Source organism: Babylonia areolata, chromosome 14 (assembly GCF_041734735.1).
Source record: "Babylonia areolata isolate BAREFJ2019XMU chromosome 14, ASM4173473v1, whole genome shotgun sequence".
Classification (NCBI taxonomy): domain Eukaryota; kingdom Metazoa; phylum Mollusca; class Gastropoda; order Neogastropoda; family Buccinidae; genus Babylonia; species Babylonia areolata.
This window is the reverse complement of record NC_134889.1, coordinates 12,574,056-12,587,021: the sequence shown is the minus strand read 5'-3', so window position 1 is coordinate 12,587,021 and position 12,966 is coordinate 12,574,056. Positions and strand designations below refer to the sequence as shown.

At 41.4% G+C, this 12,966-nt stretch overlaps 1 protein-coding gene across 3 annotated transcripts in view; it reads left to right on the top strand.

Moving 5' to 3' along the window:
• The window catches only part of LOC143289822 (uncharacterized), a 78,465-nt gene that overhangs the window by 40,573 nt on the left and 24,926 nt on the right, over window positions 1-12,966 (top strand). For all 3 annotated transcript variants that reach the window (XM_076598993.1, XM_076598994.1, XM_076598996.1), the window contains exons 10-16: window positions 531-637; window positions 4,109-4,206; window positions 5,767-5,876; window positions 6,563-6,667; window positions 7,558-7,732; window positions 9,006-9,082; window positions 11,103-11,456. In XM_076598993.1, the coding sequence (XP_076455108.1) occupies window positions 531-637; window positions 4,109-4,206; window positions 5,767-5,876; window positions 6,563-6,667; window positions 7,558-7,732; window positions 9,006-9,082; window positions 11,103-11,456 (1,026 nt within the window). The remainder of the gene's footprint in view (window positions 1-530; window positions 638-4,108; window positions 4,207-5,766; window positions 5,877-6,562; window positions 6,668-7,557; window positions 7,733-9,005; window positions 9,083-11,102; window positions 11,457-12,966) is intronic.

Sequence of the window (12,966 nt, the reverse complement as noted above, 5' to 3'; positions counted from 1 at the left end):
TGCCTGAACAGTTATCTACAATCAAACAAATTAGGGGGGAAAAAGCCCAGATTCAGAATCTGTATTTGTTTTCCTTCACAAAAACATTTTATCTCCCATAATTTTTGTACTAGAATTTTAAAAATATTTATTACCCCTGAATCCTCAAAAATTCCTGGCAAGGGGAGAGCACTTATATATATATATATATATATATATATATATATATATATATATATATATATATATATAATTCTCCGGCATTGAACTAGTTAATCCTAACACACACACACACACACACACACACACACACACACACACACACACACACACACACCATACATATCCTCATATCCTCTCTCTCTCTGTGTCTCATTCTCTCAGGGCTAATTTCACCACACACACACACACACAGAATATCTGTTTTCATGAGTATTTGATTAGCTTCTGTTAATTCATTTTATCTGTCATTGAATATTATGAATAGCATGCTTCAGTTTCTTTCGATCTTGTTTTGTATTTGTCAACTATGATGCTGGTGTATGTTTCAGACTCAGTCAGCCACATGTACAATGCAGGGAACTTTGAGATCGCCCCATCCTCTGGGAAAGACATGGACAGTCAGTATTACCTGCTGGAAGTACTGGCCAATTCCACGGTGAGAGGTTGGAGTGTGTGTGTGTGTGTGCGCACGCGCGTGTGTGTGACGTTATGTATGGTGTGAAGAGAACCCACAACCAGAAATAAACGCAAAATATTCAAAATGTATCCATATACCCCTTGTCCCACCCCTCTGACCCATCACTATGGAGCTAAACAGCCGCTCCAAAATAAAAAATCATTACATGATTTTTCCTGCAGCAAAATAGTCCATTTCATGGGTGGCAGAAGTAATGTCTTCTAATTTTCCATTCTCTGCTGAAAAAAACAACTTTGACACAAAAAGTGACTGTTTATGTAGACAGTGACTGTCCAGCACTTAAACATCTTAACAAGATGTACAGTTATAATCTGCCTTACCTCTGTGGAAACTGTACAGTTATAATCTGTCTTACCTCTATGGAAACTGTACAGTTATAATCTGTCTTACCTCTGTGGAAACTGTACAGTTATAATCTGTCTTACCTCTGTGGAAACTGTACAGTTATAATCTGTCTTACCTCTATGGAAACTGTACAGTTATAATCTGTCTTACCTCTATGGAAACTGTACAGTTATAATCTGTCTTACCTCTATGGAAACTGTACAGTTATAATCTGTCTTACCTCTGTGGAAACTGTACAGTTATAATCTGTCTTACCTCTATGGAAACTGACACTTGTCTTTCACCAATTTGAACACCAGCTTCACATCTTTCATGCCGGATATAAACTGGGATTAGAAAAAAAAGGAAATGATCAATGAAGATGATGACAGTGCAGTTTTGGGGATTCATTTAGGTGAGACTACTTGATGCTGTATGGTATACTTCCTTCAGGTGTGAGACTACTTGACAGGTGTATGGTATACTTCCTTCAGGTGTGAGACTACTTGACGGTGTATGGTATACTTCCTTCAGGTGTGAGACCACTTGGCGCTGTATGGTATACTTCCTTCAGGTGTGAGACTACTTGACAGGTGTATGGTATACTTCCTTCAGGTGTGAGACTACTTGACAGCTGTATGGTATACTTCCTTCAGGTGTGAGACTACTTGACAGGTGTATGGTATACTTCCTTCAGGTGTGAGACCACTTGGCGCTGTATGGTATACTTCCTTCAGGTGTGAGACTACTTGACAGGTGTATGGTATACTTCCTTTAGGTGTGAGACTGCTTGACAGATGTATTGTATACTTCCTTCAGGTGTGAGACTGCTTGACAGATGTATTGTATACTGCTTGACAGGTGTATTGTATACCTCCTTCAGGTGTGAGACTGCTTGACAGGTGTATTGTATACCTCCTTCAGGTGTGAGACTGCTTGACAGGTGTATTGTATACTTCCTTCAGGTGTGAGACTGCTTGACAGGTGTATTGTATACTTCCTTCAGGTGTGAGACTGCTTGACAGCTTGACAGGTGTATTGTATACTTCCTTCAGGTGTGAGACTGCTTGACAGGTGTATTGTATACCTCCTTCAGGTGTGAGACTGCTTGACAGGTGTATACTGCTTGACAGGTGTATTGTATACTTCCTTCAGGTGTGAGACTGCTTGACAGGTGTATTGTATACTTCCTTCAGGTGTGAGACTGCTTGACAGGTGTATTGTATACTTCCTTTAGGTGCGAAACTGATTTGGATATCCCGCCCCCACCCCCCACCCCCACCCCCAACTCCCCTCTCCTCCCAGGTTTTTTTCTTAAAGGTTCTGTAGATCATTCTGTCAAACACTGGTTTTGAAATGAGAAAATCTAGCAAAAAATCTCTAATCCTCAGAAACTTTTTATGTTTTCTTTGGGAAAATCGAGGAGAGGTCCACATGTGGCCTGCTATGCATGGGCAGAAAACAAGAACCAGACACTTTTTTCTCCAGCGCACGCACAGAAGACATTCTGTCCTGGTTGATCAAGCTTTAAGACTGGCTGAAACTGCCTCAGGGTTGCATGCATGATGATGCTCGCCATGTTCTGATTGAACTGGTAATTTCAGGAGGATTAACCCTTTCGCTGCCAGGAAAATAAAATTTAAATGAAATCTATTTGCCAGGGTTTTTTCCCCAAAAACAGGTATAAATTTTCAAAAAAATTCTGTGCTCTTTGTTATTGGAGAAAGACCCATAAAAGTATATATTTTCTGAAAGGTAAATGAATAAAGAATACAAAACACATGCTGTTTTCCCATTTTATATATTTTTAGTGACATGCTGTTGTTTTGAAATCAGTGTTTTGATTTTTGTCACATTTTCAACTTGTTCATTACAAACATTAGTCAGGTAATTTGCACTAAAACATCATATTTTCTGGACAAATGGATATCTGCAAACACAAAATCATACTAGAACAACCACAATATATATATATATTTTTTTTTAAGAGATAGATACACAATACATTGTGACTTCTCCAAGTGATAAGATGGATGTGAGGCCACGCCCCCTCAGTCTCCACACCCCTCTCACACGGTCACTTGATTCAGTTCTCATCAGACCGCGTTGGCTGCGTGCCAAGAATATCGCTCTGCTGTTAATTCGGTCATCTGTCGACTGCTAACATCTGTACAGCTGGCATCACTCACTGACAGTCGCATCTTGGCCACTCTCTTGATTGCTACCTTTATTTTCTATCAGATCGTCCTATAAATGTTCATCACTATCTTCTCCTTCGAATTTTCGCTTCAATTCTTTCTGAGCATCAGCTAAAGAAAGAAATCTTGGTTGATTTAGTTCGTCACGATCGTATGTCTTAAGCACGGCGTCAGTCCGACATTTTGTTGAGCGAGCGAGGAGAGAAGTCAGGCAAACACTTGGACAGTGACCCAACCAAAACGTTCAAATAAAGGACTGCTTCATGACGTAGATGGGGTTTCTAGCTATGAATAGAATCTAGAGAGATTCTCCAGGCTAAAGCTACCACTATTTTTGTCAACGAAGTGAATGCAAACCAGGGAAAAGTCCGAATATTTCGATGACGAGTTATCTCGTCATTGTGGCAGCGAAGCATACATGCTTGCCATGACGAGTTATCTCGTCATACAGGCAGCCTAGGGGTTAATTTGAAACAAAGGTTTGTTACACAGTGTCAGAGCTTAAAAGAAACATATTGGACTATGACTTTGCTGATGAAAGCATTATGGAGCATTTCTCATCATGAGCAATAAAATGATAGGACGTTCTCAGTTCTACCAGACTGTGCCTGATGCCAGTGTGTACCCCTGATGCTGTCAGAAACCCATTTATGATGTGGATGTCACTTGATTGTACACTTACAGCGTGTATAAAATCCACAGATGAAGCCATTTCTCTGTTATCACCACATCATTGCTTGTAGTTTTGTTCTCTGCATCATTTTTTCTGTTGTCTTTCTTGCTTACATTGGGGAAGTCCAGGTGAATGGAGGTGTATCTGTTATCGTTTGTTGACACCTAAAGTCAACCTGAGTGAGGTGAAAAGTCCATAATCATGAACACAGGAATGTGTCTTTGTTTTTTACAGGTGAAGTTCATTTTGTCAGAAACGAACGGGACCCATGACAGCACTGTCAGTGTGTATGATGGAGACCAGGTGTCTAGTCCTCTGCTGGTCACCTTCAGGTACTGAGAGAGAGGGTTGTGTGCACATGGTCCACTGGACTGAATTTTTATATGTAGACAGTAATGCATCTGTTATATGTTCCTATATTTTTGTCAGACATCTTTTTTTGTATGAAATTATTCATTTTTTCCTTTGAGAATCTATTGCCATGAAATATATCTATCTTACATTCTAATTTTTCATTTGATTTCAAATTTATATTTTAATTCTGAGGCACAATTACAACATTGTAGTCTGATCATGCTGCCATCGTCTTTGTTCTCTGTTAGTTTCCACCATCACAACTTTAAACAAGAAAAAGCTGTGCAATATGCTTTATGTGACACTGCATGTGGATTTTCCAGAATAGCTAATATTTTTTCAATTATTACACAAACAGAAGTGTCAACAATTATGTGTTGAGAAAATACAGTATGTTAGAAGAAATGTAATGACAAAGGAGAAGAATGTTGACCAGATGGTTTGCCAAGTGCTGAGTTATCACAGTACAGACCCCAGTGAGAGGGGTGGACCCATTGGGGAGGGTATGTTCACTTTTAGAAATCTCATTTTTTTGTGAGAATCTGACAGGCACAATAGCCAAGTGGTTCAAGTGTTGTTCTTTCAGTCTGAGGGTCCCGGGTTCGAACCTCGATAACGACGCCTGGTAGGTAAAGGGTGGAGATTTTTCCAATCTCCGAGGTCAACATATGTGCAGACCTGCTAGTGCCTGAATCCCCTTTGTGTGAAAACGCAAGCAGAAGATCAAATGCACTTATTAAAGATCCTGTAATCCATGTCAGTGTTTGGTGAGATATGGAAACAAGAACACACCCAGCATGCACACCCCCGAAAACAGAGTATGGCTTCCTACTTGCCCATGTAAAAACGGTCATACACGTAAAAGCCCACTCTCATACATACAAGTGAACGTGGGAGTTGCAGCCCACGAACAAAGATGAAGTTAGAATCTCAATCACTGACTGTTCGTTAACAAAACAACAGAATACTCAGGGATATAGAGCCACACTTTTACAAAAGATGTTGCTATTCATTGAAATTAAAGCCATGCTCCTGAGTTCAAAAACAAAGATGTATTATTAGATGCATTGTACTTTGTAAAAACATGTATTCATGACAGCAGATCAGATCTTTAGAATATTAACCTTGAAATTATTGAGAGAGAGGTGGAACTGTAAGACGAACAGAAAAAGAAGCAACAACTAGACATTGATCTGAAAACCTATCATGGGCTGCTGCAAACCGGCTTGCTCATAGAGTGAGTGGCAGTGATTCCATCATCCCCCAGATCTAGTGTTTGTCAGGGAAACGGTGAGGATGGGTGTGTGTGATGTTACAGTTCTGGGCAGCGTGTGCCTGTGGTATTGATGTAATGATTGTGTGTGATGTTACAGTTGTGGGCAGCATGTGCCTGTGGTACTGATGTAATGGGTGTGTGTGATGTTACAGTTGTGGACAGCGTGTGCCTGTGGTACTGATGTAATGGGTGTGTGTGATGTTACAGTTGTGGGCAGCGTGTGCCTGTGGTACTGATGTAATGGGTGTGTGTGATGTTACAGTGCTGGGCAGCGCGTGCCTGTGGTGTCCTCTGGCAGCAAGATGCTGGTGGTGGCCAGTCTGTCCAACACCTCGCTGTCCCTCAATGCCTCCTTCTCCACCCAGCCTCCAGGTAAGGTCCGGGGGACCACAGGGACCAGGAGGGGCCAGGGCAAGGAGGGGTGGGAGTGAACAAGTGAGAGGAAGAGGGGGGTATTACAGGAAGTGGTGAGGGATAGGGCAGCTTGGGATGAGGGCAGGCAATGGGGAAGGTTGAGGAGATTGGGGGAGGTAGGGAAAGGAACAGTAGGGAGTGAGTGTTGGAGGTGGGGTAGGGGAGGGGAGGGATACAGAGAGTTGGACTGCAGAATTGATAAGGAAGGGTGGTGGTACACAATCTACCTGCTGTGCTGTTTATTACATGCTTACAAGTTTTTATGACCAAGGGAAACAGTGCACAATCAAAGTATTTAGGACATTGAAGGCTGTCAGAATGCTGGAAGTGGGTGTTTGTGAAGTCTTTCTTTTCACATACACACAACAACATGAGTATTTTATGACAAGAAATCCAGTGAAATGAAAGTGTCTCAAAATGCAATCCCATTTTTCTTTCTCTCTGGTTTTTTTCATTTTTGTTTTGTGTTCAGTCTGTTGAAGACTACAAGGTCAAAACACATAGTGCTTGCTGTCTTGTGCTCAGTGTTCAGTTGAGTACAGTATGCTTTTGTACTCTGCACCTGCATTCAGTGTTTTCCAGTGACTATGGATGGGTGGTTCATGAGGTGATTCATCGCACGCTTTGCCTGCATGTGATTGCAGGCTGTGACAAGATAACATCACAGTCTGAGGGAACGTTCCAGCTGACTTCACCCTCTGTTCCCCCCAAGTGTCAGTGGACTGTGACCGCACCTCCAAACAGCAATGGTTTGTCTGTGTTTGTGTGTGTGTGTGTGTGTGTTTGTGTATCCGTATATGTGCTGCCATGATAAATATTGGAATTTTGTCAGGAGAACCAAACCTTGCAGGATGGCAGATGTTGACATTCTTATTGTAGTTACTGCTTTTCTAGAGATACTGGACATTGATAATGTATCTGAAAAGTAAATGTAACTGAGCTGACACACACTGCCTTTGACTGCCATGTGCTAGTGAAGCCACCTGAGCATGGATCAAATAGTCTGTTTCCTTTTCAGTTGCATTTTTAGTTTAGTTTTAGTCTACTGTCACAGAGCAACACACCCATAGCAGGAATTAGTATTTAATGATGAAAGGCATGTTTCCAGTAGTCGGCTCCTGCCCAGAGTTGAGTGTGCTTTGGGCTTCAGTGGGAAGACCAGGACCACATTGCCCACTTCACAGATGCGTCTTTGGTTGTTTAGTTTTCCTGGTCAACTCTGCAAGTGTCTGTAAGCGATTGTTGTCAGCTGGGGGCTTAGTTGGTGGTGGTCAGATTCTGTTAAGTCAAAACAGGCACTACTGAATGCCACCAAAGTGACTCAGCAGCAGTGCAGGGTCTCCTCTGGTTTGTGGCCTGCTAACAACTTAGCATTGTTCCATGTGGATTAATGACACTGGAACTGCGACAGACGGATGCATGTGTGGCTGTGTAGGGGACTCGGAATGAATGATATGGGAGTAATGCCACTGGAACGGTGCAGTTTATGTGACAGCATAGGATAAAGAATATATATATATATATGTATATAAATCCATGAAAAAACAAAAGTATGAAAAAAAATTTTTGAAACTGAAATTGAAAGTCCAGTTTGGCTAAGTGGAACAACAGATGACCCAGAGGTATGCTGAATTTCCAGCGACTATCCTGTTGGACATGACGGCAGTGGAGCTGTCCCAGGATGCCACACTGTCGGTGTTCAGTGGTGTGGCAGGGTCAGAGGACGCCTCCCTGGTGGCACGTCTGGCAAATGTCAGTAGTGTGTCGTCGCCTCCTCTTCCCTCTGTGGCTGTGCTGGCTTCAGACTGGGCTCAGTGAGTTCTTACAGGGAGTGCCTGTATGTGCATGAATCAGAACCTCATTCATGTCTCATATAAACCTTAGATTAAGATTTATAGACGCAACAACAAAAGGAAGACATCTTGCAAGAGAGAAAAAATAATAAAAGAGTGTGTGTGAAGTATTCAGAGTGTGTGTGAAGTATTCAGAGTGTGTGTGAAGTATTCAGAGTGTGTGTGAAGTATTCAGAGTGTGTGTGAAGTATTCAGAGTGTGTGTGAAGTATTCAGAGTGTGTGTGAAGTATTCAGAGTGTGTGTGATGTATTCAGAGTGTGTGTGAAGTATTCAGAGTGTGTGTGAAGTATTCAGAGTGTGTGTGATGTATTCAGTGTGTGTGTGAAGTATTCAGAGTGTGTGTGAAGTATTCAGAGTGTGTATGAAGTATTCAGAGTGTGTGAGATGTATTCAGTGTGTGTGTGAAGTATTCAGAGTGTGTGTGAAGTATTCAGAGTGTGTGTGATGTATTCAGCACTCTGTGATGTATTCAGAGTGTGTGTGATGTATTCAGAGTGTGTGTGATGTATTCAGAGTGTGTGTGAAGTATTCAGAGTGTGTGTGAAGTATTCAGAGTGTGTGTGAAGTATTCAGAGTGTGTGAGATGTATTCAGTGTGTGTGTGAAGTATTCAGAGTGTGTGTGAAGTATTCAGAGTGTGTGTGATGTATTCAGCACTCTGTGATGTATTCAGAGTGTGTGTGAAGTATTCAGAGTGTGTGTGATGTATTCAGAGTGTGTGTGATGTATTCAGAGTGTGTGTGATGTATTCAGAGTGTGTGTGAAGTATTCAGTGTGTGTGTGAAGTATTCAGAGTGTGTGTGATGTATTCAGAGTGTGTGAGATGTATTCAGAGTGTGTGTGATGTATTCAGAGTGTGTGTGATGTATTCAGAGTGGGAACTGAGTATGAAAGCACCTGCCAGTTTGTAGTCTTTGTGCGGTTTCCCTGAGTAGGATAAATAAAATATTTTGAATTGAATGGACCTCAGAGTAGGAAAGTAATAGAGGAATATGGGGAGAAAAGATGTGATTGTGTCAGAGTGCCATGTATATGTACATGATTCTTTTGTGTTTTCAGGTATGTGTTATGATATCGTCAGAATGTCATTATGTCTTTGGACTTTGTCAGAATGTCATGAAGTGTTTATGACTCTGTCAGAACGTTATGTATGTGTTTATGGTGCTTTCAGAATGTCAGGTATATGTTTATGGTATTGTCAGAATGCAGTACTTGATGTATGTGTATGTTTCAGAGTGGTGTGGTCCTCAGGGAACAGTACCAACCTGACGTCTGTTGCTGTCAGTGTCCGCTTCCAGCTGCGGGATAAAAGTAAGATTGGGAGGACATGTGCAGCTGTTTGTTTGGGTGCTGAGTGTATTGTGCATGTGACAGTTTTTGGGAATAGGACGGGGACATAGCTGGGACAGGTGTGTACTGGGACAGGTGTGTCCCAAACGATGGACAGAGCCAAGTCAGATAAAAGCTAATGGGTATCAGCCTCTAGCAGTGAGGAATATTGTCATCACTGAGTCACACGTCAGGCCTCTCCCAGCACCCTGCCAGGCTGACTGGGGATCATAGTTCATTGCAGAGAGATGTTTGTGGACATTATTTACTTCATGCACAATTGCACAATTATCTTGACGTTTCTCTTGGTCTGGAACTAGTATGAACTCTTATTAACAAAGTGTCTTTTTTTGTCTTGGTTACAAAAATGTTTGAATACTTTTTGTCCTCTTGCTGTATGTGCATGAACACTCCTTCCATTTTCTTTTATCTGATGTAAACAAGTTTCATCTGTTTTGTTTCTGATGTCATTATCTCACTCCAGACGAATAGTTTTCTCCCTTGCTTTCCCCTGCAGATGACCCATTTGTTAGGGTTAGGAAAAAAATCACAACACATATAAAACACAAAGTAACTGAATGAAACTCACAGTACTTGACCCACTGACCACTCTCCTCATGTCGTGTGTACACCCACCCCCCTCCCTCTCTTCACTGCTCTCAGAAGCCGAGTCACTGTCAGTACCTTCTTGCTGGTGGCTTTCTTCACTGCAGATACTTTATTCAACGTCTTCATCATCCTCGTCAATGTCAGAATCTTCAGTTTGAAGCATTTCAATCAATTCAGCAGCAGTAAAAAGCCACTGTCATGATCTAGTTTGCTCCAAAACTTTCCGTTTGTATTGCAACACCATTTTCAATGCGTATGCAGATTAGCTTGTCATGTGGGGTGCCGAACTCAAAGGCTTGCTGGCGAGTGTGTTGTTATGGAACCTCACGAAGAAACTTTCCATTCAACCCTTAACACGTTCGCAATGCCCATTGTAGTTGCGATTTTTATGCTACCACATGAGGAAAGTGTGGACAAATTTTTAATTGTTGAAACCGCTGTAGTGTTCCATCGTCTGGAATGCTTCCTTACATCAGGAACGCTATAGTATTCCATCATATGGAGTGAGTTAATCTGGTTTTCTTCTCATATCATTCTTTGCCTTCCAATGTTTAAATAAAGTTTTGTATTTTAGTTTTACATTTTTGTCATTGTTGCATACAGGACTGTTCATGGTGTAATCTTCATTAACAGTATATATGCAGTGCAATACAATGCAATGAAATTCAATACAGAAATAATCTAATACAATACAATATCAATATGATGAGATGCAATGCAATGCACAATAATTTTTTGTGTATATTTAAACGTGTACATTGAACATCACAGATAAACCTGAGCATAAAAACATACAGGCATAAAAACAATTTTTTAATAATTATGTGTATATTGCCGAAACAAACAAACAAAAAAAAGATTGAGTAGGGTCACATTCTCTGTCTCTCTCTCATCCCCATATTTACTCCTTTGTCACCAAATCAGTTGAATTTTTCTTATTTTTTAGGCACATCAAAAATGGGTATGAGCAGTTTTGTGAAATTTGTACATGTGGTTCAGATAATGTTTCTATTTATTTCATCTTTCCATGGGTATTGCTTTGATAATTTGTTTTGTTTCTCTTAGTTAATTCTTGGCTGGTTGTGTTTGATTTGATATTGGAGTCCTTCATTTTCCAAATGAAGAGAAACGATAATTAAAACTGGAGTCTGTGTGTGAGATATATGTGACATATTGTTCTGCATGTATGTGTGTTTGTGTTGTGAAAAGTGTTGAACCAAAGCTGTTGTGCAGTAGGTACTGTATACATTCAGCTCATGAGTAAGCACTGTAGAAATGCTTGCTATCTTACTGTTATTAAGTAAAATATGCGTGTGAGTGTATTCAGATGGTGAATGGACAGCAACAATCGGAATTGAGCAGAGCTCAGTGTGTGTCCCTGCTGTTGTTTCAGTGTGTGGAGGAGATATTAAAGCTGCCCAGGGACACCTGCGTTCACCCGGCTTCCCCAACCTGTACCCCCTCAATGCCATGTGCCAGTGGACCTTCCCCCCTGCCAAGCCTGGAAGGCTCCTTTTCTTCGATTTCCCCCAGTTCCAGCTGGCACAGAACCACTCAGTGGTCATCACGGAGAAAAGAAATGGCTCGTCAGTCCAAGTGGCTTCCTTCAATGGAAGTGCACAGTTGCCCGACCTGCTGTATGCCAGTAACACTACAAACACCATCACTTTCTCTGCTCACCTGCCAAAAAGTGTTGCCGTTTCCAACAAGGTGGCGCAGGGCTTTGACATTCGTTTTTGGACTCTTAGTAAGTTATTCTTCTTCCTTTTTAAAAAAAATAATAAATGTCTTTACACTTTGCTTTCACTCGCATCATTTTGATGGTTGTCTTCTGAAACTGATGAAGATTTCAATTTGTATAATTGTATTGTATGACTTTTTTCTTGTCACAACAGATCTCTGTGTGTGAAATTCGGGCTGCTCTCCCCAGGGAGAGTGTGTCACTACAGTGAGAGTGCCACCCTTTGTTGTTTTTCCTGCCTGCAGTTGTTTTTTTATTTGTTTTCCTATTGAAGTGGATTTTTCTACAGAAAAGTTCTACAGAACTTCGCCAGGGACAACCCTTTTGTTGCTGTGGGTTCTTTTACATGCGGTAAGTGCATGCTGCACACAGGACATCGGTTTATCGTCTCATCTGAAGGAGATGTCACAGTCTCTGGACAATTCCATGTATGTTACACCACATCTGCGAGCACATGTCTAACAGCAGCATAACCAAACACGCTAGTCAAGCCTTGAGTGCATGAATGTACATTTTTGTACCAATCAGAGAGGATTTCTTCTGAATTTTGCCAGAAGACAACATTTTTGTTGCCATAGGTTCTTTTTCAGTGTGCAAAGTGTGTTTAACACACATAACCTTGGTTGTGCCTGTTCTGATTCAACATACTGAAGAGACCATTCACTAGGCCTCCACTGACAACAGTCATAGAGCCAGGCTGAGTGAGCAACCCCTCATGAGGTGTCTCATGTTAAAGCCTGCATGATATTGTCCTGGCGCTGATTTATCTCTGTGTTTATGGATTTTACGGCTGTGTCACCTGCACACCAGTCCCCTGCACCAGTGTCATAAACATTCATTGCCGTGCACTGTTTGCACACAGGTTCTCTTCAACAATCATTGCCGTGCACTGTTTGCACACAGGTTCTCTTCAACAATCATTGCCGTGCACTGTTTGCACACAGGTTCTCTTCAACAATCATTGCCGTGCACTGTTTGCACACAAGTTCTACACACAGGTTCTCTTCAACAATCATTGCCGTGCACTGTTTGCACACAGGTTCTCTTCAACAATCATTGCCGTGCACTGTTTGCACACAGGTTCTCTTCAACAATCATTGCCGTGCACTGTTTGCACACAGGTTCTCTTCAACATTCATTGCCGTGCACTGTTTGCACATAGGTTCTCTTCAACATTCATTGCCGTGCACTGTTTGCACACAGGTTCTCTTCAACAATCATTGCCGTGCACTGTTTGCACACAGGTTCTCTTCAACATTCATTGGCGTGCACTGTTTGCGCACAGGTTCTCTTCAACATTATTTGCTGCGCTGAGAATAAAGATCTGTAACACAAGATGTCATTGACAAATTCTTTAATGGATTTTTGATACATTCTTGGTGATGGTGTACCTTGAATGCTTATAATCATAATTTCTTTAACAGCCACTATTTACAACGCACGTACTGAAGTTGAACTTACATATATCACCTGCATACTCCTCCACCTATTCCTCACAGGTATACCTCACCTTTCT